Below are 25,122 nucleotides of genomic sequence, written 5' to 3' on the forward strand. Positions count from 1 at the left end.
ACAACAGCTTGTTTATGTAATCTTCTGAATCAGAAGAAAAAGGTAGAAAAATGCTAAAAGAAAGAAAAACTCCCTAATAATGTTGGTAACCTAACCGACCAAAGACAAGAAAAGTTTAGCCTGATTTGATATCAGTGAAGGGATACAAGATTACATATTTTTCACAGTGTATATAAACTAATGATTTTGACGGTATATGAAAAACTAGAAATTCTGTAATATATCTAAACCTTATAAGGGCTAAAGCAACAATGAAATGTCAGTAGTTCTGTGAATTAGGCTCCCAAGAATGACGGATGTCTTTAATTTCATCTCTTTATTAATGTAACAACACATTAGAGACAAATGAGTTACACTGAGTCAGACAATGCTACATGATTATTTCCCATATATATATTTAAGCTTTATTAGATCAATGTGTATTACATCGTTTGGCTTTTTATCATGTTCACTTTTCCTATACATCAATCAAAGTAAATATAATAAATACTTAAACCGGTGCAGGAACTGCAGCAGACAGTAAAAACAGGGCAGATTTCAGCAGTTTATAGGTTTATTTTTCTCTTTTTGTGTCTCTCAACAAGATGTCCTTGTTTTTTCATCTCCCCTTAAAAAGCCATTTAAAAGTTATTTTCAGATTATTTTATTGTGTGCACTAAAGGATTGCTAGCTTCCCATGCCATTTAATTGTACTGTGGGTTAAGACAATTTAATTTTTTCTTTTTGACAAGACCTGGGTGAGAGCCTTCTTAACACCTTTTTGCAGTATGCATTTCTTTTATCCTAATTTACGGGGACATGGCAGTAATTATTAATACAATTTTTTTCAGGAGAAGTCATCCATTCATTAACTATTGTGAATTAAACAAACCATACCACTAAAATGAATGCTGGATTGTGTGTTTTGTTTGAAAATAGGAGTTTTAAAGATTCAGAAGTTTAGTGTGTACTTCATTTATTTTATTATCTTTTGGCCTTAAAAACAAATGGTAGAATGATGTGGTGCAATGTGCTAATTGCGTATCGCAGAAGAAGTCCACTGTGAAGTGCTCTTATTTTAGCTTTGAACAGAACCAGCTGCCATCAGCCCTTTTCAATAAACCAGTAATGATCTGAGACGTATGTCAGCTGCAGCTTTAAAGCTGTGTTGAGAGCTCAGTTTCTGCTCACGCTAAATTATAACTTAGTATTTATGATATAAATGGAGAACCACTTAATGCTCAGAGACAAACACTCGTTTGTTTTTAGGGCTGAAATGTTCTGGACTGAGAGCGCGGCTACATGAGCTGTTTGGACTCAGCCTTGACACAAAGTGATGCATCTGCATTTCCTGCTGACGTCAGAGGACGGATACGCTTTATTTAGACTTGTATTGAATCAGAAAGATAGCAGAAACATGTTTATTACATAGTCTTCACCTTTAAGAGTGCAGATTTCCACATGGTAGTCCTCCCAAGGAGATACACCTCTAACACTTAATGTAAAGATAATGTGTACAGAGTTTCAGAACTTGATTTGAAAGCGCCACAATGGGATGATGAAGAGGCGATATCCTGGAAACCTCTCAAACAAGTTCTGGTCCTTTCACTCTTTCACACTTTTCTCACAGATTTACTCTCCGGAGGCGGACCGGAGATGTTCCCCTTTCAGCCCCTCTTCATCATTCAGATGCAGATGGTGGGACACAAAAAAAAAAAAAACACGTTCTTACCGGAGATCTGTGTGAAGTTGAAGCAAATTAAGGTTGCACGCTGTGAACTGCTAATTGTGCTACAACTCCAAACAAGATGCAGGAAATCCTTCTTTTAGACCAAAGATTGGAGATTTTTAGATGTCCAATTAAATGGTGCAAAAAAAACCAAACTTTTAACTTAAAGGACATAAATCAATATTATTTTGGATTAACTGTAAAAATTAACGCTTGCCTAATTTTCACAAACGCGTTAGAAAACTGGACCAAGACTAAACTAATCTCATCAGTGATTGTGTGCACCATGTTCAGCTGTTTGATGCATTTGTGCTTAATTCTGGGTCAAAACTCATACAAACCATCCGCTCTCCTAAATAGTTACTAAAGCATTAATCTGTATTTGGCAAACACTTGAAATAGTCCAAAATGATGGGTTAGAAAAACTGCAGGTCTCAACTGCAGGTCTCAGCTGGTTTAAGAGCTTCTCTCTTTAATGAAATGATTCATTTTGAGGAGAAAAAGAAATGATCAGAGATGAGAAAAATACTGCTTATGATCTTCTAAATGTCTTTTATCAGAATTAAAATCTTCATTGTTGTCTGCTTTACTCTTAACTTGTCATGTGGCGCTAATCTCGTTGCAGGATCCTACAGTATGTTGTGAAAAATAGTAATTGCTATGTGATTGTGCTGGCTTTAACTGGGGGTCTTGGGGGGGGGGGGGGGCTGTAACAGGGGAGGAGGAAAGCCAGCTGAGGCTTCACGGAGAATATTCATATTCTTCCGCACTCCGTCGTCCAAAGTCCATCCAGCCAAGGTAATCTCTGTCCTTTATCCTGTGGCTGGGGGCCACGGCTCTGCTGCTGAGGGAGGATCTGATCTGGAAGGGAGAGCCTGGAAGAGAACAAACACATTGAGTGATGGAGACAGAGAGGGTTTTTTTTTTGTATCCTATACTTTCCGCCTTTCACTCTTTTCCAAAAAAGACAGTGAGTTAACCCGTGTTAACCTGTTCTGTTTCTATTTCTGTCCCCTTTTACCTGCTGCAAAAGCGGTGAGCTCAGCAGGTCTGCCAGCCGCACAGAGCTGACTTAAAGGGGGGAAGCAGAGATGGAGAGACGGAGGGAGAGCGAACAGGACGCAGGGAGACAAGTGAGGAAATGATGGAGGGGGGAAGGTTGCTTAAAAAGAAGTGGAGGAGACAGGGAGGTGGCATGTACTGACGGAGAGTGGAAGCAGGAAGGAGGTGAGACGCGGCAGATGGTGGGATAGAGGCACAGCATGGATGAGGGTAGGCTGCAGGCGGACGGACACTGGGAGGAAGAGGAGTAACAGGACGAGGAGAAAGAATCTTGACACGGCCGAAAGGGGAAGGACGTTGACCCCGGCTACTCGTTGTGCCTTCATACCGCCGAGCACTCACCTTTCCTGGGGATGAGTCTGGCCAGGAGCTGGCTCAGGCTGCTGGGAGCCTCGGCGTTCTCACGGAGCTGGCTGTAGTGTTTAAACTGGTCTGACGGCGGCTCTGGAGCGGAGCGGGCCTGGCGAATGTGGCTGGGGGACGGAGCGTGGAGGCTTTCTGTTAGCCGAGGAGGACTCTCAGCTCTCTGGGAGAACAACGGAGGAAATATGGACATTCATTTTCAATTGAATTTAACTTAAAAACTGTAAATGTTCTTTATGTATTATGCCAGTTTAAAGGCAATTTTTAGCCTGTTTTTGTTTTCTTTTTGTGCGTGTGTGTGTTACCATTGACTGTGAAGGCAGACTCAGGGAGCCACTGGACAAGGCAGCCAGGATCACACACACATAGATACCTACATTCATGACTGGATATAAAAGCAGATGGGAAAGAAAAGAAAAAAGTCAACAAAGTTAAGTTTGCTGGAAATAATCCTCATCTCCTGCTTCTATTGAGAAAAAAAAAAAAAACGAACAAATGATTTGATTCGAGATAAAAGCAGCAATAAAGTGTTTTATAGTTACTAAAGTACAGCACAGGGGGAAGAGATTAAGGTCTGATGGAGCTGGGACAAACATAATTTTGTCTGTTTTATACACTCTGGTGAGCTGCCAAAGAGTGATGGAACATTTTATAGTTTAACACAAGCACACGCTCTGAGTGTGGTGGTGTCAGCGAGGAAGAAAGCCCAAAGGAAATATGCTAATTAACTCCAAATCTTTGTTTGGCTCTGCGCTTCGCTTTTTTTGATCCAGCAAAATGACTTATGAACAAGAAGTCTAGATGAAACATTTCCACACATGCAGAACATTACTTGTAGACTGATCGTTCTGTGGTGCAATATTACATTTGGGAGACTGATTTTGATCATTTTCCAGCGCAGGGAGGATTCTTCATTAGAGGTGATGAACGATGCTTCATATTAGAAATTTCTTCCAGAGGAAAAGTCCAATTAGATAAAAACAACACCAGTTGCTCGGAGGCTTTCAATTTGCAGTAATTGGAAAATCCCACTGCCTCAGTCGGCATCTCGGCTATTATTACAGCGCAGCCCTCTTCGCTGTACGTTAGTGGACACCTTTATTCACCGCACAATATTTCGATCTTAAATATGAAATACACAAATCAGTAAATCAGTTTTTAATCCTTTGTAAAATGCTCTGGATGACCTCACTGTTCCCTGGTTATTCAAGGATTATTTCATGTAAACCTGCCTCTGAATGTGAATATACACAAGGGTTTGCTCGGATGAGCCGTGAAGTTCTAGTTTTAATCTAAATTACATCAAGAATTGATCTATAATTTCATCACTGGGACAGAAAACAAATGTCCTTTTCAATAATTTTATTGAAAGTGGCACCATGGTGTTGTAAGTAGTCATTCTTTCAATGCTAATATAATTCCTGAAAGCAGCTGGTCGTCTTTCATTCATTATTCATCGGGCTGATAATGATGTGATACTGTGTGTGAAAAGCTTTCCACAACTCTGCAGCGCTCGTCTAAAAATCTGCTTCTTTTTTTTTTAAAGGATAGTTCTAGTTTTTATTTTAATTGTATCTTCCAGTCATTGTTAAAACATTACTGAAATGCAAAAAAAAAAAAAAAAAAAAAATCCCAGAAATTTGGATTTAGGTTAAAAAAAAATTCTGTTTATTTTTTTTTCTTTGCATTCAAAAAGTATGACATGTTTAACAAACATTCTTCTTTATATGTAAATGTGGCTACGTTTTGTTTATCATTATTTTAGCTAGAAACGTTCAACTCTTAATGCTTCTCACATGTTATAATTCAGACATTAATGAGAATTTTACTAAAAATAGGTTTCCACTGTCAAATGACAAAGATCTTAAACACTAAAAGCTCTGCTTGTGCAATTTTCACCAGAAATGCAACTTTTGAGTTCCTAATCCGATCTTAAATATTACAAAGGAAAAATAGGCAAATGAAAATGTAAAAAAAGCGCTTGTTCCCGCTTTTAAAATCTAGTATCATTTTATGGATTTGCATCCTATGAGGAGCTCTATTTTTTGAAAAACAATGTTGTGAAAAAGACAAAGTTAAAGGACTAGATTGCAAATAAATGTGTATTTCTTACCTTCAGTTGTTGGCATAGACCAGGAGAGGAGGATCTGAAGATGCTGAGTTTTGCTCCAATGCTCAAGCTGAGAGAAAGTGGTAGAGGTGGAGGGGATGGCATATTTTATACTGACTCAGAGGAAGTGGGAGGGGCCTGTACAGGTGGGAGGAGCCTGTCGATGGCGCAGAAACTGGCAGCTCTGACGCCACTGAACACGCAAACGTGCACACAAGCTCCGGACACACACCAACATGAAGACACCCATCGTTATAACTGTGGCAGCTTTGATTGTGATGGCTCTCCCGCACTCACTTTTGTTACAGAGAAAAAACGCAAGCACACATGCAAAGAACGTTTCTATCGACGTAATCAGAGGTATCAAGTGGGGACAGGCTAAAAGGCTCTATTTAATTTGAACTACAATGGATTGCAGTTGAAGCAATTCAGCATGCATTTCAAAGTGAAATAATTTTTGCTTTTAGAAAGTATTGTTAAGGTATGACAGGCTCCATGGCACCATAGAAAGGCCAAATTTCCATCTGGAGCTTTGTTTGCAGGTAACTAACAATAATCTCCACAGGAGTCCTGATGAAGCCAAAATTAGGGGTTTTCAAAAAGGTAATTCAGAAAAACTTCTAATGAAACTTTCCTTCCTTAGATGCATGTGCAGATGTGTGAAAATCAGAAACAGAAGTGGATTATCTTGTTAATTGAGGTATGTCAGGAGATTTAACACTGACACAGGCAAAAAGAGATTTCTGTTGTAGAGCTCGCCTACGGTATTATTCCTGAGAAATGTAAACACAGTGGGGGAAATAAGTTTAGATTGGGAAGTGTGCTGACAAATGAAAGAGCAGTCTTACATTCTACATCCATCAGTTGATTAGGTATCATTATTAATACAGAAAGTCCTGCAATTATTGGGGGAATTCAATGACTAGATTATAACAATTGTTGAGATAAATCTCTTTAATTATTATTAATTTAAGTTTGTTGTGTTGAAACAAACTTAGAAACCAGACTTTTAATTTGAGACCGTATCCACTTGCCTCTAAATGTCATGAAGTTGCCCAGTACACTTAAGAGAAAAAGAGCCTCGAAGTTTTATGCTTCCACCTCCGTACTTCACTGTGATGATGGGATCCCTCGGGTCATACCCTGCATTTCTTTCCTTTCAAACACAGTAGATTGAGTTTCTGCTACAGGGTAGAGTTTTGCTCTTTTTCGACATAAGCATATTTTACGAAGCCTTAATGAATGATTTAAATGTTCCCCTACAAAATGTGGACAGGCTGGTTGAGCTGCCTGCTACTGAACAGTCCATTACAGCATAGTTTGCTACTAGTCCGGGTTGTGTTCTGCCAGCTGCCTTCTCATTATCTTCCCCCCAAATAGTCTGATCGCTCACTTCCTGATTCGGAATAATCAGAATTCCTCTTCATACACATGTTCGCATTGGCACTGCAGCACAGCTAGCCTCAACAGGAAGTTAGAAAAGTAGCAGGTCAAGATCTCAGTTCGCAGTTGTTTCAAAAGGTTTGTTTATGAACAATTAAGATCCTTTTTTGCTACCCTACCAGTCAAAAGTTTGGACTCACCTTATTATCTAGTGGTTTAACTTTATTTCAATTTGGGAACTCCTTTTAGGTGACAAACCTCATGAAGCTCATCGAGAGAAGGTTGAGAGTGACCAAAGCAGTATTCAAAACAAAAAGCATTTAGAAAAGGCTAAAATATATAAGTTGTTTTGAGTCATTTCACAATTTTTTGTTTGATGCATAACTCTATATACTTTTGAGTCGTAGTTTTAAGGTCTTCGCTATGTATCTGCAATGTAGAAAGTCATACGTAAAAATAAGGAAAAGCCATTGACTGACAAAGGTGAGTCAAAACCTTTGACTGGTGGTATGTGCAACAAATATTTTAGGAAGGTTTAGAGCGTATTCAGCTGTTTTCAATGTTGGCCTGATAAACAACACAATAATAACAGTTCCTGCAGCAACAGCAAATATGCATCCTTTAAAGCACCTGAATGCAGTTTGAGTTTCATTTTGTCAAAACTATTTATCTAGAATACAGCATGTTTTCATAAATGAGGATTGTCCTCTATTTGTTTTTTTTTATGCTGCATTTTACAAGACCAAAAAATTATGTACAGAATATTTAAGAAATCTAGAGCTTGAATGAAGGAACCTTTGTCTATTGATTTTTTTCACGTATTTAAAACAAGTATTTGCAACCGCTTTATGACATATTGGAATGTATGACACTCGCATCAAGGTTACAACCGAACAAAAGAAATGACTGAACAAACGCTTAGCTCTTTCTTGCTTTGAAAAAATCTATATTCTGAAACTCTGTTGTAAAAAACGTTACAGCATGTGGGTCTTTTGTAAATAATAATTAAAAAAAGCTTGAATGGAATTCATCAATTTTATTTTACAGTAACCCAGAACATTAAGACAAAAAAAATGGAGATCCTTTAACTGCCTTGTAAAAAGTAGAATTAACAGGTTCAAAACTTATAACAAAACACACTGTCTTGACCTTGTGAAATTCAACTATTCATCCAAAGCCTGCTTGAAATCTGATTTGCTTGTTGGTGCAAGTCTTTAAAGATGCTCCAGCTGTTCACCTGCTGTGAAGGTCACACCAAGGTTTTCACGCATCTTTATTTATTTGTTTATTCTTGAGCTCTTTGTAGTTTAGAGCCTGAAACTTTAAATTCCCTGGAGAGATTCTGACCCTGAGGCTAGAATGAATAAAGCTGCATCATGTGGGTCTTATTTGTGGCTGAATTTCATCAGCCAATGTGGATAAGATAAGACGAAGAAATTCTTTTATTGTCCCACAAAGGGATGTGCACCTCTGAACTATTAAACAATGCTTTCAATCAAAGTTTTTTAATTGCAATCACATCATCAACAACAATGCATATGTGCAAAGTGTTGTACTAAATAACTTTGTCCCTGGGGAACCATGAAATGTGATTCCTGTAAGGGAACTGGATTGATCAGGAGAATTTTTCAATATCCAATTAAATTCAGTTCCATTCAATTTTATGTATATAGCACCAATTCACAACACATGTCATCTTTACAAAGTCTTTACAAACTTTACAAAGTAAAATTCAAATCAAATCATACAGACAAATTGGACAAAAAGGTTCCTATCCAAGCAAACCCAATATATTGCATCAAGTCTTGACAAGCAGCATTCACTCCTCCTGAAAGAGGTTGGAGCTACAGGGAGAGTCGTCTGCACTGTCCATGGCTTTGCAGCAATCCCTCATACTGAGCATGAATGAAGCGACAGTGGAGAGGAAAACCAAAGTCGTACTTACACATTTTAACAGATTTTTAGAACATTGTACATAAAATTAGTCAGTAAGCACAACGGTAATAATATATAAGGTGCACTGGATTATAAGGCGCACCATCAATTTTTGAAAGTGTGTCTTATTGTCTGAAAAATACAGTACCAGAGGCCAATTTAATGCCATTCAGATTAGATGTGTGGGTCAGATGTTTAAGGACTCTGGACCAAATATGACAACTTCTGTCTTCTCAGAATTTAAAAACTGAAAATTGAAGGTCATCCAGGTTTTGATGCCATCAAGACATGCCTTTAGCCGGAGTAATTGATTGGATTCATCAGGATTTACATATAAATATAGTGTCATCAGCATAACAGTGTAAATTAACCCCACGCCGTCTGATAATTATATTAATATATATATATATATATATATATATATATATATATATATATATATATATATATATATATATATATGTATGTATATATGTATAATATCTAATAGATATATAGATACATAGATAGATACATAGATAGATAGATACATAGATAGATAGATATAGGTAAAGCAAATTGGACACAAGGACAGAACTATGCGGTACTCCACAAGTAACCTTGGAGTTTGAAGAAGATTTATTATTACCATGAACAAAGGGGAATCTATCATACAGATAAGATTTAAACCAGCCTAATGTTTTTCCCTTAATCCCTACAGTATGTTCAAGTCTTTCTAGGAGAATATTGTGATCAACTGTATCAAATGTAGCACTAAATATATTTCAATGTACATATATTTGTCACTGACAAATATATGTCTGACAAAGAAATTCATGCTACGGAAAGAAACACTACAACACAAACAAAAGGGAAAGCATAAAATGTATCATAAGGGAATTTAATAATTAAATAAAATCTATATTCCTTTTTTAATGGCTAAACCTTTTTTGGGCTATAGCATAGTGTGTATTTTCTTATACGATAAATCGCCAATCATGTCCATATCAAAAAGACACATCTGTAGTTATTGTTTCACCACATAGTCACCATTTCATGTGTACAGAACCCAAGGCTGTGGTCTTCATGCCTGAAACTAATTTGTTTCTGTCTAAGTTCTCTGGTCTTTTGGCCTGACAGACATCTGACTTAAACCAAATAATCCTCCCTCCACCCCTAGGATTTCATTACAGAAGTAACACTGTCACCTCATTAGTCAGGTCCTGTCAGTTATTTTGGGGGAAGAAGAAAGATGAATGTTAAAATACAAAAAATAACCAGCCATCTGAATGAATGGTGTCTGTAGGGACAGAATCACACTGTCGCTAAGCCTCATTTTGTAGTGCATCTCAATCTCTATGTCACTCTTTTGACTGCATATTCTATTTCATTTGTCATTTCTTAATATTCAGTGTAGGTATTCAACATATCAACATTGTCAACATGTATTTGCTCCAATATTGATTTCTTTTTCTAGCATTTAAATATTTGAAATCATCTTGAGAAAAATCTTTGACTCTGACAAAGATAGCATGGGCAAACACAAAATTATTTTTTATTTTTTTATGAAGGAAAATCCATACCAATCTTCCCCCTTATAAAAAAAGTAGCTTCCCCCAAAACCCAATAAATTCTTTGGCAATTAATCTTGTATATTGCTGCAGAGGAATTCTGCTTAAAACAGTTTGTTTATGCTGTTAAGGATGGCCTAAGGCAGCATAAGAAACCAGATTTAAAACATCCCCTGTTGCTGCCTCTGCAGGTACAGAGAGTATGCTCAGCCAACCTGCTGTGCATCGGTCCTGCCTGCAGTTAATAGATTCAGATGGGGGAATATTTTTTTACTTTGACCATGCCAAACCCAAAGACAACTACAGCTTTACTTTAACTTTCCTTTTTCTTGCTTGATTTTGTGTTTGTTTTCATGAGTTTTTCTAAGACTCATTGCTAATGTGTGTCTATATCTGTTGATTGCTACAAACTGCAGGCTTAAGGTAAATGGATATGGTGTTTGTTCAGTGAGTATTTAATGGATTGATGAAAGACAAGACATGTTTCACTCCTAGACTCAAATGGTTCTCCTGGTACTGTTGCCTATTGTATTTTTACATCTCTTGTTTATCTCCAGCGCACGCTACCATTTAGGGACATATGTTTTGTTAGTCTTCACTATGCCTAGCTCTGCTAGGCTGTTTTATTAACATATTCATTTCACGAGGAAACCTCTAATTTTCCTAAAACAAATAGCTGCATACAGCATACTCTTCATTTTTAACAAACTGCTACTGGTACCTGCATCTGCTTGCCTTGTCAACCTGATCTAGGGCTAATTTGTTTAGTCAATGTAAAAAAAAAAGATGTCATACTCTTAGGTCTAGGTACAGAACTGGTTTCCTCCATCTCTCTCCACAGCAGGGCGTGACGGGCAGGTGCTTTCCATCAGAGCTAATAACAGTCCTTCATAAGGAGCTGGAACCAGGAGGAGGGTGTCAGTTTGTTAATGCTTCAGCGTGGTACAGACCAACTCCTTGTCTAGCCCTTGTTACCTCGTGAACCTGATTCTAACCAAGCCTGTGTTTTTATTCCTCCTAGTACCCTGGATCTTACCAAAGAGACACCTTGCCAAGAACCACAGACTCTGGAACCATATCAGAGACACTCCCAGATAATGAGCCAAGAACCTGTGAAGAACCTCAGACCATTTCCTCTGCTCAGCCCTCCTGCCTGCGCTCACCTGCCTGTCCACCCTCCAACAAACCAACAGGAGAAAACTAACCAGACCTGTACCGACAACCTGGACCTCTGGACAGCACTTCCCCAAGACCAAACCCAAGCCTCCTACTCTGAGTTCTTCCTCCATACACTATTTCCACCAGTCCCACCCAAGTTATGTACCAGCCTCTTCATCTTTCCCAGCAGAACCCGGAAGACCCTCAACCTGCGACACCTTTTTCTTGTTCAAACTACAACCTGACAATAAACACTTTAACTAAACTGCCTGCCTCTATAATTGCTCTCATTCAGAGTCTTTCATCTTAAACTATGAGAAAAGAAATCTCCTGCATGTATTTCATGCCCCTGATCTTTATTTTTTTTTCCCCTCTATGGAGCAACCGTGGTGCAAGAGTTAGGGAGGTCATCCTGTAACTGTCTATCCCCCGCTCCGACCGTCTCAGTCGCCGTGTCCTTGGGCAAGACACTTTACCCGTAATTGCCTGCTACTGGTGGTCAGAGGCGCCGATGTATGGCAGTCTCCCCTCTGTCAGTCTGCCCCAGGGCAGCTGTGGCCACTAACATAGCTCACCACCGTCAGGGGCTGACTTTAGTGTAAAGCACTTTGGGGTCATTGGACTTGATAAAGCGCTATAAAAGTACAAACTATTTACCATGTTTCAGATTTCCTATATGACTTTAAGCATAGAAACACAGCAATTAGGATAGGTACATTGCACATTCTGTTTTTTAAGTGTTGTAGATAAGTTGTCAACTCCAAATACCAAACCTTGGGAAAACAATTTAATATGTAAGTAAATAAAAATATAAATTAAACTCAGAACAGGATGGTCTCACATACACATCTGATGCGAATGAGTTAAATGTCTCCGCCCTCAGATTTCTTCATCACTTTAACATAACTGAAGTTACTAGTCCTTTCAGCTGGTCTCACATTTAACAATTGTCACTCCAAGTCATTCCAACTTGCACACAGTCTGGGCAGAGTTTTTATACCAGATGCTCCTCCTGGTGCAACTGGGATTCAATCTCAAATCCCCCCATTTTAAAAACACCGACTCAGGCCGCTACACCATTGAGGGACAAACACAACCTAAAGATGGATTGTTCAGAAATCAGTTTTGTGAAGAAAAAAAAATTCTCCTGCTGACATTTTTTGTTGGAACAGCTGGCAACAATTATAGATACGTATCACTAAAGATGGACCAAGTCCATTGAAATACAGAGGTAAAAGACTTGATTCAGTGTCAGTTTATAGGAAAGTGTCAGGAAATTAAATGACCCAACATTTACAGAGGCAAAACAAAATTGTTATGTTTATGCAGTCACTCATTTGGGGTCTAATATAAGTGACTATAAACACCAATAGAGAGATCCATTTCTACTGTTGCACTACAGATAGTGAACAGCCTGGCTGATATCCTTCCACATACACACATATCTCTCTGTTCGTCTGTCTCTCGCAGGGAGACGCAGGAAGAGAGACGAACAAACGAGCTGTCCCTGCTGGGAGCACAGAGTAGTTGCTGGATTATACAGCCCTGTTTTTAACATAAAGCCAAAATAAACTTTGCTGTTAGATTGAATTAATTTACCTGTCCAGCAGAAAGCCTGCAAACTCTGTATCCGTAACCCACTGTATTCATTAATATTAATGTGTGCGTGGCCAATAGGAGCTGGTGGAACTGGGCCTTTCGTTTACTCAAGCTAACTTTAGCTAAGTAATAAGCATAAACTATTGCTAGCTGTGTTCAACATTTGCACTTTGACCAAAGGATTGGTCATCCACTTATTCTAAACGGGCAATATTTGTAATACCAAAGTGATCTTTAATATCCAAGTTAATTTGTTTGCATGCCCTCAAACTTTTGGTTTCCGTGTGACTTCATGGTCTTTTCTAATAGACCCCTTGCAACCACGTGACTCCGTTACCCAGAACCCCTTGCGTGGCGGCCATATTGGTTGGCACGCCATTTGCCAAAATGACGAGTTCTCCAGGTATTTTTCTTCTTTAGATAACGTATCACAAGATCGTTTTAAGAGTAAGTTGATGGTTGATGGTATCAGATTGCCAGATCCACACAGCAAAAGCCTGAAGGGACGGAGCGAGTCTGTGAAATGCTGACCAAGGGTTCCGTACCGCGACACAGCTGCTTTATAAACACGCAGGCCAGTATGGACAAGAGAGCACGAAAGCCATGAAACCACTGGACGGCTGCAATTATTTTATATCAGGAAAAAGGCTCCATCAAACGCCCGCGACGCCATGAGGGATTAAGCGGGTCAGAAAATGGATGGATGGATGTTCAGACATGTTTGTGTAACAGCACAAAGCAGAGAGGAAGACCCGCCCGGTAGGTTAAAAAAACATCACTCACTACGGATTATTTAGGTGTTTTTGTCTTGTTAAAATGGGTGGGGGTGTCGGCGACATTGCAGCGTAAACACAGAAGTACTAGCGCCCATGAACGGGCGGAGGGGAGGTGGTGATCGTTACACTGGCCGGAGAGCCGCCGCTGTCTGGAGCAGCAGGAAGCGGGTGCTGCTCCAGACAGCGGCGGCGGAGGCAGCAGCCGCCGCGGCTGCTGCCTCCGCCGCGGCTGTCTCCGCCGCCGGAGAGCCGCTGCAGACAGCGGCGGCTCTCCGGCCCGTGTAGCGATCGCTACACGGGCCGGAGAGCCGCCTCCGCCGCCGCGGCTGCTGCCTCCGCCGCGGCTGCCTCCGCCGCGGCTGCCTCCGCCGCGGCTGCCTCCGCCGCGGCTGCCTCCGCCGCGGCTGCCTCCGCCGCGGCTGTCTGCTGCTTCAGACAGCGGCGGCTGTAGCTACACGGGCCGGAGAGCTGCCGCTGTCTGAAGCAGCAACAGCTACACGGGCCGGAGAGCTGCCGCTGTCTGAAGCAGCAACAGCTACACGGGCCGGAGAGCCGCCGCTGTCTGCTGTAGCCGCTGTTGCTGCTACAGACAGCGGCGGAGGGGAGGTGGCTATCGCTACACGGGGCGCTTCTCCGGCCCGTGTAGCGATAGCTACCTCCCCTCCGCCGCTGTTTAAGTAGAACAATGACTAGAGCAGAATTAAGTTGTAATTTACCGGAGATGAAGTGTAGACTGCAAATTCTCTCGTAGTATGTTGGCTCCCCCAGTCCATTGGGAGGGTCTGCCTGCGCTCTTTTCATTGAAAATATCCAATTCTTTCTTCTTTCCTCATCCTTCGGTAAACGTCAGAAACGTACATCCAACGATTTGGAATGCCTCTGTGTGCAACCGGGAGCACAACAAGTCGTAGGCATTGCTTAGATTCCAAAAATAAACTAACTAAAAGTAAGCTCTAAATCACCCGTTTTGTCATGTAGTAGATGGGCTGTCAGGCTAGCCTGCCCACCAAGATGGAGGCGCGCACCCCCGATCACGTGACTGTGACGTCAGATGCAAGGGGTCTATTGGTAACTTAATCATCACACACCATCTCTCTGTGTTGTTCTCTAGTCTTTTGTTTACTGGCTACATGTGCGTGTACATGCATGTAAACAGCTGCCACTCAGGGCTTAGCCCCTCCCTCCCCATATAATCCCACTGCTGTATTCACTTAAAGACGATTAAGACCCATTATTGCCACAAAAAACACCAGTCTTTGGCAAAGAAGTTGTCAGATAAGGAAAGAGGCAAAACGAGGATTAGTTTTTCTCCCCCGAACATGTGAGTGTGATGAATTTAGGAGGACCCAAGAAATACCCGAAAACAAGTGAGTACAAAAATAATATCAGTCTTTATTTTAACGCTGGCGGCTCGGTCCCTGGTTCGGCTCGCACTCTGCGACTGGCCGCTCCTGAAGGCAGAGTCGCAGGTTAGTGACCAGCAGATATTAACAGGCTTGTTAGAGAGAAGTGAGGTCACTAACCTGGACGTGCTGAGGGCAGAACTCTGACTCCTTGTTACGAAGGCGTCCGAGAGGGGGTTATCCAGGGCTCCTTGTCCAGGTCCGGTCCAGGTCTTTGTCAGGGGGAAAACCGTTTAGCTCAGGCAGCGGTCTCCAAGGGGGAATCCAATAGAGCGTCCAGGTCCAGGTCCAGGTCAATCCAGAAAGCACAGACAGAACAGGGGGCAGGCGAACTCGTTTTACTCACGGACAGACTGGGGTCAGAAACACGGTGAGGCAGTCCAGTTCTCTGAGGCTGACAGGCAGGACCCAGGCAGGCAGACAAATCCAAAAGGGGCAGACAGGTTTTCAAAAACAGAGGCAAAACAGGTCGAGAGACTGACAGGCAAACAGGAATACAAAAAGAAGGCTGGAAGCGCTCACCGTGTGGCTAAAGACGTTCTGGCACTGGAGACTGCGAGGAGCAGAGCTTTTAAGCAGCCAGGGCGGAGACAGACACAGGTGTGCTGATTGCAATCAGCAGCTCCAGTGCCAGAAACGTTACAGTGAGTAAAAGGTTTGTTTTTGAAAGGTGTTAGTCTTGTTAGGCTTCTGTTGCTATGTTGATTCGATTCAGTGTAATGCTACATCTGTGGCATGTTGGTTAATTTTTAGAGTGTCACCAGCAATGGGCCAGGCGTTACTGTTATGTGAGGCAATTAGCCGGTAGCCCGACTAACACAGATAGCATTGTTTAATATTGCCCAGCAGGCTTGTGAGCTGCCCACTGTGATACTCTCGTATATTCAGGACATTGTTGACAAAAAAATGTAAAATTGACTTATTCTGGTGCTTAAATTTTGGAGGTAGAGAGAGGCGTGGCTTGCAACACATCTTTATTTGGTTTACAGACGATGCTAAACAGTCCACCAAGTGGTGAAATTCTGCTTATTGCTCCTTTAAAGTTTCCCATCTGAGCCTAGTTGTGCTCATGGTTAATATGTGCTTTTTGTTTGCCAACCTCTAGTGCACCCCCCCCAAAAAAATTTTTTTTCACCAGCTGCCATCATATTTAAATATGTTCCTGCCCCTAGAATCTTTAGGTTTCAAGTAATATTATAATTTGACCAAAAATTATAATATTACTTGATTAATATTACTTTTCTTCTGACCAGAAGCATTTTGGACTTACATATCCAGAACCTTAACTTGAATCTGATCTGAAAATTTGTGAATCTGTGGAGAGAGCTGAAGATTAGGGTGATGACATGTAGGCCTTTCAACCTCAAAGACTTGGATCTCATCACCAAATCATTATAATACCAGTGCAAAAAAAATCTTGTCAGCCATTAAACAAATGGTTTGGTGGCTGTAACACCAACAAAAGTTTTTGCACTGATTATTCAGAATTTTTATTCAGATGTATGTAAAAACAATACATTTCTTTTTCAAAAATAATACTCCCTTTATATTGTTTGGTTATCCACTGGGAGTCTTCTGTCTCATTTCCCATCAAACTTCTTTGTTTGATCAAAGTCATTTTCCATCCATCCATCCATCCATCCATTCATCCATCCATCCTCTAACACATCCATCCCTTTTGGGGTCGCAAGGGGTGCTGGTGCCTATCTCCAGATATCAATGGGCGAGAGGCAGGGGACAACCTGGACAGGTCGCCAGTCCATCTCAGATCAAAGTCATTTTACAATTTCAAACTCTGCCTGTCTACCCAAACAAGGCCATGCACACAGATCTACAGCTCATGACGCGACTGTTGTCCAAGAAAACGTACACGAAGACAGCGTTTTTTTTTTTTTTTTTTACTGAATACATTCATTTTATTATCTCTGTTTCTCCTCCAAGCGGTGAGTCATTGTACTTGAATTAATTGCTGTGTTGTTATGTGTGGGTCAGAGGCCTCTTCAATAGATGGGCCGTCTCCTCTGCTCCAATCATCCATCATGCTCCCTATTGTCACTGTGAGCTAAGGCTGGTGGCTGAGTGAATACAGTGTGTGTGTGTGTGTGTGTGTGTGTGTGTGTGTGTGTGTGTGTGTGTGTGTGTGTGTGTGTGTGTGTGTGTGTTTGTTTGTCTGTTCTTGTACTTGCAGATGAACAAGAACATTATTTGCACATTTTACTAGTAAAGTGAGGACCTTTATGTAAAGTGAGGACTGAAAACAGGTCCCCCCCTTTTTTTTAGGCTAGGCGTTAGGTTTAAGACTAAGGTGTCAATTAGGTTTAGGTTAGGGTAAGGCATAAACCAGTAAAGTTAGGGCTAGGGTTAGGCCATGGAAAGGCTTAAAGATGTATGGAAGTCAAGGCACAGTCCCCACTATGTAAATTAAACAAGGATGTTCGTGCGTGCGTAGAATGGTCGAATCAATACATATTTCTGTTTCTCACTCATGTAAAACTAAAATGTAGCTGAATGAATATTCAAAAGCAGACAGAAATTGATTTTACAAATTTTAACACCATCAACTATTTTCATACGAGTATACAGCTGCCGACTCTATTATTAAAGTACAGATCAATATGCTGTTGAGCATATAATCTTTATTAAAAAGGGAACTTTAAAGGGAGCCTAAAAGTGCAAGAGCAGGTGGATAGTCACGGTGTATTTAAAAATTATTCCACATCTTTCTGCTTTTCACATTTTGTCATGTTGCAACCACAAGCTTCATTGTGTTTTATTGGGATTTGTAGTGATAGACTTAAAAACGGTATCAGAATCTGATTCATCTTTATTTGGCCATGATAGTGTGCACAATCGAGGAATTTGACTTTGGAATTTGACAGTCTACTGTGTTTGGTATACACATAAAAACTAAATGTTTTTTTGTATTGTTTATGTAGAGAAAAGGAAAATGGAGGTTGTGAGTTGTGAAAGTGCAGTATACTTATTTTGCTTCACAGCAGTGTAGATGGATACACAAGCTGTGAGGTGTTCGCTGTGTTCATAAGGGAGAGAGCCTGGGGGAAGAAGCCGTCTCTGTGGATTCTGGTTTTAGCAAATAGCCCTCTGTGGCGCTGAGTTGAAGGTAAAAGTCTACTACGCGGTGTGCGCAGGGTGTGTGGTCTGTAGATATATTAGCAACCTTTTTGAATTTCACTATGAATGAAACCGTGATGTGAAGATCTCAGAGGTTTTTTTAGAAACGTTTGAGAACAACCAGCATCATGAAGACAAAGCAACACAGTCGGGGAGAAAGTTTTGGTGAAGTTTAAAGCAAGGTTAGGTTATAAAACAATATCCTAAACTTTTATCATCTCACAACTTTGACTTTTTAGTCATTAATCTTGTTGTTTTTTTTTAGGAAAAACAAACAAGATAGTATATTTTACAAATATACTGAAACTGAAAGAGAGTAGACTATTTACAAAAGGGTATTGTCAGGGATTTAAGATAATACGTGAAACCTGTGCGGTAACTTTACTGAGCCTAATTTAGAGGGATTTGGATGATGAGGCAAGAATACACGTGAACAAATCAAACCAAACTAAAGGAAATTACCCATAAAATCCCAGAAAAGCAAAGGACAATGAGAGGAAAAACATTGGAAAATGAAACAATATCTATAGAGATGATTCTTTATTCTTATGTGAAAGGGACCTATAGAGAGAAGCAGGGGATACCAGAGTAGATTAAGGATTTCTTCAGTTGCGCTCAGGGGGGACATCAAGGCGTTCTGGTCATCCATGATTGGTATCTGCTTACTGTTGCTGCCATATATGTTAAATCTTACTTATTTTACAGGTGGAAAAATCTATTTCTTATGTTTTCTTACTTTTACCACACAGATTCGGTAAAGAAAAAGTATTCTGAGAACTTAAAGCAAACGGAATTGGTAGTTTCTTGTGACCTTTTTCCCTTTTAACCATCTATCATGTTTCCTGGTGTCCTACTGGGCTAGAGCTGGTGACTAAGTCAATACATAGATAGTGATGGTGGTAGGTCTGTAAAATAACCTAGTGACTTAGAGCTAGGCATGACCTGACATATTTTGATTATAGACCAAGGAAGATTTGACTCAGCAGGGCTGACATACCTTCTTCCATTTAATTTTGTTTATAACAAAGAAGAGAGAAGCTTATAAGAGAAATCACATCAGTGATGGACAGTGTATCCCACTCCTTCATGGAGCTGTTGCAGAGCTGGAGAGCTCTTTTTAGTGACCGCTGCATCCCAGATGCTCTAAGGAGCGTGTCCGCAGCTCCCTCCTCCCAGCTGCTGTTAGACTTTATAATCACTGCAGCTCACAGCAGACTCAGTAACTCTTTGAGGCCTGGCCTCTTTCTCTGATCTCCCGCTGTCCTTACCTCTTTTGTACGGGTGATCCGTCCCCGAAGTGCGATAATGGTTTCGGATTCTGGCCAGACAGAAGCACTGCAAGAAGTGACCTTGATCCAGCCTTGGCTCATGGACTCTCCAAGCTGGGAGCATCTCTGGAAGATCTGGTGGCCCTGTAGGGATGCTGGCACCATTGCTCAGCTTTCCACATTAAACACAGCATGGTTACATGCTTGGTAAAATCCTGGTCCACCCTGTTGAGTTGAACAGACAACAGACAAGTCTATACCAGCTCCTCCTATTGTTGCGGTGTGACCATTGTTACCATTTATGTATGCGACGAGTCACAACAATCAACGGCACGCAATTCAGGCAGAAATTTCGCAGGAATCGCGTTCGGTATGAACGCACTATTAGGGTTGAATGAGGGCTACTGGAGTTGACTTTTCCTACTGGTTCAAACGGTACATGCTGTCGTCATCGTAGCCTCATATTGAGGTATAAAAGCATCTCAGAGTTGGACTCAGGAGTTGGAATTGTGAGTATTGCGAACATTGAGGGCATTGTTTAATAGCGTGTAGCATTTGTTACTACTTTGAACTTTAGCCCACACAGCGGGCATCTCGTGATTAAATGTTGGTTAGCCACAGTGCCTGGCTCGATGGACCTCTGCTATCTGGCTGCTAACTGTATATTGGATTTCCTGAATGGAGGTGGGTCTCATGAGAGGCGGGATGACGGCTCTGTTCAGGAAATCCCTTCCACAGTTAGCAGCCAGCTACCAGAGCAGCCAGCAGAGACCCTGGAGACTTTTCATCAAAGAACCTCAAAGTCCAGCGTAGCCTGTGGATCGTAAATGTCCACGAGTTGGAGCAGAAATTTCCAATTCATAAAGCAGGTTGCTGTCAGAACCCGATATCGATACTGGACCGAATTGGCCACATCCCTACTTCTAGCCTCGCTACCTCTTCACCTGGTTTCCTGAAAGCACAGCATGTCCATTTTCCTCCTCTGCATCATGGCAGCCAACTCTCTAGCTTTTGCTGTCACAGTCGCAACTTTCAAAGTCCCTACTTTAGGTCTTAGACTCTTGCCTTTCCTCTTCTCTCTGCCTACAGACACGTCTTCCTCCTCTTGTTCCTCTTCTTCTTTCCAGACCAACAGTAGCCCAATTTCCACTGGTACCCTGTCAGTCACCAGCGCTAATGTCACTCATTGTTAACTTGGGCTACGACCCATTTGGTATGGAGATCATGTTCTAGGTTTGCATGGTAAATTTGGCAAAGATTTTACACCAGATGCACCTCCTGAATCAACTTTCTGCATTTATCCACACAAAGGATAAAGGACACTGTGTTGAAAGCTATTTTAACAATTTTACAGTAGCCTATTGTTACAAAGCCTAATTCTGCTCAAATGGTGAAACTTGCCTCAGCATCAAATATCAAACAAATAGTGGAGACCACAACATGCTGAACACCATACTCGAATAAGTGTAATACTGATGAAAGTTTGTGCTAATATACTACGCTTTAAAGCTACTAAGTTCTTAAGTGCAGTATGTTTCTGTGAGGATTTTGTCAACAGTGGACTGGGATTGATATTGGCACATGCCTAACCGATGCTCAAATAGCTATCAAGGACAAAGCATCTCGATTAGGACAAATTCAAGTAAATGCACAAACTCTCAAGGAATTGTGATGGCCCAGTTGCTAGAATTATTGCCTTGTAGCAAGAAGATCCCGGCAAAAGCTTTCCATGTGTTTCATATACAAATTTCTGGGTAATCCTAGTAGCCTGAAGGGAAAGTGATCCAGTCTAAAGCTGTTAACAACAGCACATCTCAATCTGAAGGTAAATGTCAAGTAGAAGTCCCAAGAAGCAAAGGTTGTGCTGTGGTCATAATGGACTGCCCCATTATTTTGTTATCGTGCACTGGTGCTGCTCTCTGATATTAATGCTTGAACACTCCTTTCTCCAAGGAAATAATCTCTCTGAACTTTGCTCCTCCCTTTCTCTCAACGTTTGGCTCAGAAGCCTTCTGTGTGATCACTAATTATAACATGTCCCATGCAGATTTATAGAAATCCAAATTCGATCCCAGAACACAACTGTTTATTTCCTGTGATTCTGAACATTTAATAAGATGAAGCTGTCTGGATTTCAATCAGCAAAGTCTTAGTCTAGGCTTAGTTTGCTCAACCACAAGGTCTACTTAGAGATGTGTTTCTCAGGGGAAATAACAGGACTAACTTCTGCTGCTTTTTCTAATAGACCCTTTCATCAATACTAATGTTTCTTTGTCGGCTATAAAATGCCGTGTGTAGTACATGTGCCTTTTTCTGTGTGTCAGACCATTGATGGAAAGTTCAGAAACAGGACATAAAACTGCATTTTTAGGGGAAACAATCATTATATAATGTGTTTAGACATTATTATGGATGGTAAATATCCCTATTTATCGGCACTTTTTTTTCTAAGGAAGTGCAGATAAATGTCAATAAGACAACATAGGAAGTTGAATCTTGAGATGGGTCCCCAGATTGATTGGGATGTATTTTGTGTTTTTTTTTTCATGGCTGTACTTAGCCTGGCCTACTTTACCATTAAAGCAGCAATGAAAAGTCAAGCAGGGTACGCACCGCTGTCAGTCACTTTCCTTACTTTGTATCAATCTCTTCCACATCTAGGATGGAGTTCAAATCCCTCAGCAGCTACAAGCTACACACTCTTTCATCTTTAAGAGTAGTATTTTGTCTGACCCATCAGTGGTTTTTACTTGTTTCCCCGCTCTCCTCTCATCTCTTCTCTTTGACAGGTTTATTGCCAACCCAAGGCAATCTGCCACTCACAGGAAATAGATGATTTTTGCTGGCTGAATGAAGAAGTAGTGCTGGAAACAACATGCCAGGCTACACACACTCACTCTCACACACTCACACACTGACACACACACAAGTAAAAATGGTCATACTTATGCACATGTACTTATATTGAAAGAAACTAGTGGATCAGACTCTGACTAAAGAATAAAAAAAGTTTTTACCTGTATGTGTTCACAAGTCACTGTTGCACAGGAGCGGAACAGAACAGAATTAAATTTGTACTTTTAGTGCCATAAATCATGCTGAGGTTTGCTTTAGGATTCAGATCTTTCAGTATAAACAGTCTCTCATCATCCTTTCCACCTTGCTCTAAGCAAGAATGAATCAAATGGCTGAATTACCTTCTCAGCATGTCATCAAGTTCTATTGAGGCCTGATAATAAAGTACTAATTCAGTTCAAGTTTGTTCAATCAGTGAAGCATCTAGAACTTGCGGGACATTGGCCCTCGAGGACTGCCCAGACAACACTGCAGTACACCTTTTCAGGAACTTGGCTTTGGTGTTTCCTATACAAACTAACTACTTGCATATTCCTCGCAGCATATTATTTTCTGTACTGATTCTGAGGCATCTTTGCACAGCCTGCATGTTGGGTCTTGTAATGTGAAGGGCCGCAGCCTCCATTGGCCTTGTGCTGCCATGACCAGGGCAGGGCCTCCATATTCTCAATCACCCCATGCCTGTCCTGCTGTTGACAAGGATTCTTCACTGGCCAGTCATACATACTGTGCCATCTTTGTCCATCCATAATATTTCCTCATGCTCCTCTTCTTGGTTTTCTGTCCTCACCTTCCTCCCTTAGGTTAGCTTCATAGCACTGGATTTTGGAAGAAACCACATGTACATTGGGAGGGACATTTTGTCTTGATAATAGTGGCTCACACCTCTTTTCGTGGCCAGGCTATTCTACATATGCCTTGTCAGCATCTGATGACTGGAAGGACATGTATGTTTTTGGCACTGACAGTCTCTTCGGGATCTTTCTTACTGGGTACACTCGGATATCGAGCATGTTGGTCCTTCTGAGCATTACACAATCTGACCTTCGGGAAAATTCCCTTGAGGTGCCACTCCTGAGAAGTTGTCGGCAGTTGTCCCAAATTGAAAATGACACACCTCGATTGTAACAAAATGGGCAGTGGGGGTGTTCATAAAAATCATTTTATTAGTTAAATCACAAAAGGAGCTTTTAAATTCTTTGTTGGAATCTTAAAGTTGTCACAGAGGGATTTGATAACGTTAAAGTACCTCTGTTAAGAAGTAACTGACTTATTACTTTTAGGAAGCGCTTTCTTATGTGTCTAGCAGGCATTAGTGCTTAAGGGTTATATGCTGCAAATGATAACGGGTTGCTGTTCTGGCTTTTATGTTCAGAGGTTTTGCAAAAAGATTTTTGGTCACAAACCTGTAATTTTATCAGGTTATTTGTTGCTCCACTTTTTCTTCAACATATCAAGAACAAATGCAAACGGGGCACTTAGCAAGCTACTCTTAGATTAATGTGAAGGGGAATGCTACGAAGAAGGTGTTTATTCAGAATCGTTGTCCTTTAAGGCATCATAAATTTTACTGATGTAAAGCAGTACCTTTACATCCTTTACATGCAAATGCAAAGTAGGAATGCAATTCTTAAGCGGACAGTAACAAACAGTCGAGCTATGGAAACTACTTATTACAAGCTTTTCAGCTTCTAAGATGACATAAGTTTATTGTTGTTTCCCCATCTACAATTTCTGTGGCAGCCATGCATTAAAATGCACTATCCTACAAAAAAAAATAAAAAAAAGAGACTCAAAAGCCAAAGAGCGTGTGCTTCTTGTCATCTCTAACTGTCTCTAACTGTGGTCAGCAAACAGCAGAAATGTTGATTCAAGACTTCTGTTGCTACTCTGAGCTGGCGGCTACCACAAAAGACCAATTGGTCCCGGCAGGAGGCTTCAGTGTGTGATCCATCATCACACTGATAATTAAATAACACAAAGGAACCTACACGGGCTCACACCTACACTGCCTGTTCCTTACTTCCATTGGTCCCTTCAGCTCAGCTTGTTGGCTAAGTCAATTCTCCAAAGACACTGATAATTACAGGAGAGAGCAAGCCTACAGAGACCACACATCCCATGGTTAACCTGCAGGGACTTGCTATATTATTCACCTTCAAATGGTGTGTATTTGCAGAATGATCTGCATCTGTAGGGGATCAATGTAAATGTGACATCATTCAAAAGAAGAGCTGAAAGACAAAAAGAGGGCGGAACGACAGAGAGAGAGAAATAGACACACATAGAAATAACTTTAGGGTAAGATTCTCTATATGTCAAGAACAGCAGATCAGAGAATCCAATATTCAAGCCAGACACAGAGCTGCACTTTTAAAGGTTTATTTGAAATAAAAACAGATGTGGGCAGGAAAAGGTCCAGGGAGGAGCAGGATGCTCACAGCAGGCGATACCAGGCAGGGGAAGGCAGAGAAGAACAAAGGGCTAGGCTGGGATCCCGGTCAAAACAGTACAAGGTCACTGAATCAGAGAGCCATTGAGGTGACCAGCAAGTGCAAGGGAAACAGGGAAAATTCAAAAACTTGAGGTAAGGTCAAAAACTGGCAAGCTGACAAGGAATGCTAGAAGACTTACTCACACAATGCCTTTCTGATGATCTGCCAGAGAAGGACTGTGGAGGGTGGCAGGTATGAAAAGGCAGAGTCCCAGGTGACACAGATGCTACTGAATGAGCACAGCACAGGTGTATTGAATGAGGAAAATTGGCTGGGGCCATGGTAGAGGGTGACAGACTGAAATAAACATGAATAGAGCTGGAA

General features: G+C 41.0%; 1 protein-coding gene and 1 long non-coding RNA gene across 2 annotated transcripts; both read right to left on the reverse strand.

Annotated features, from left to right (window-relative positions):
• Positions 1 to 1,995: 1,995 nt before the first annotated feature.
• LOC105923210 (cholecystokinin) lies at positions 1,996 to 5,348 on the reverse strand. The gene is made up of 4 exons (XM_012859109.3): positions 5,247 to 5,348; positions 3,439 to 3,518; positions 3,113 to 3,296; positions 1,996 to 2,583 (listed from the first exon to the last, which is right to left on the reverse strand). Exons 1-4 carry the CDS (start codon positions 5,260 to 5,262, stop codon positions 2,450 to 2,452), a joined length of 414 nt encoding a protein of 137 aa, XP_012714563.1. The 5' UTR covers positions 5,263 to 5,348; the 3' UTR covers positions 1,996 to 2,449.
• Positions 5,349 to 15,016: 9,668 nt separating this feature from the next.
• On the reverse strand, positions 15,017 to 15,626 carry LOC110368851. The gene is made up of 2 exons (XR_002428463.2): positions 15,168 to 15,626; positions 15,017 to 15,095 (listed from the first exon to the last, which is right to left on the reverse strand). It is a non-coding gene; the product is annotated as an uncharacterized LOC110368851 (long non-coding RNA).
• Positions 15,627 to 25,122: the final 9,496 nt, after the last annotated feature.

This window comes from Fundulus heteroclitus, chromosome 3 (genome assembly GCF_011125445.2).
Source record: "Fundulus heteroclitus isolate FHET01 chromosome 3, MU-UCD_Fhet_4.1, whole genome shotgun sequence".
NCBI classification, from domain to species: domain Eukaryota; kingdom Metazoa; phylum Chordata; class Actinopteri; order Cyprinodontiformes; family Fundulidae; genus Fundulus; species Fundulus heteroclitus.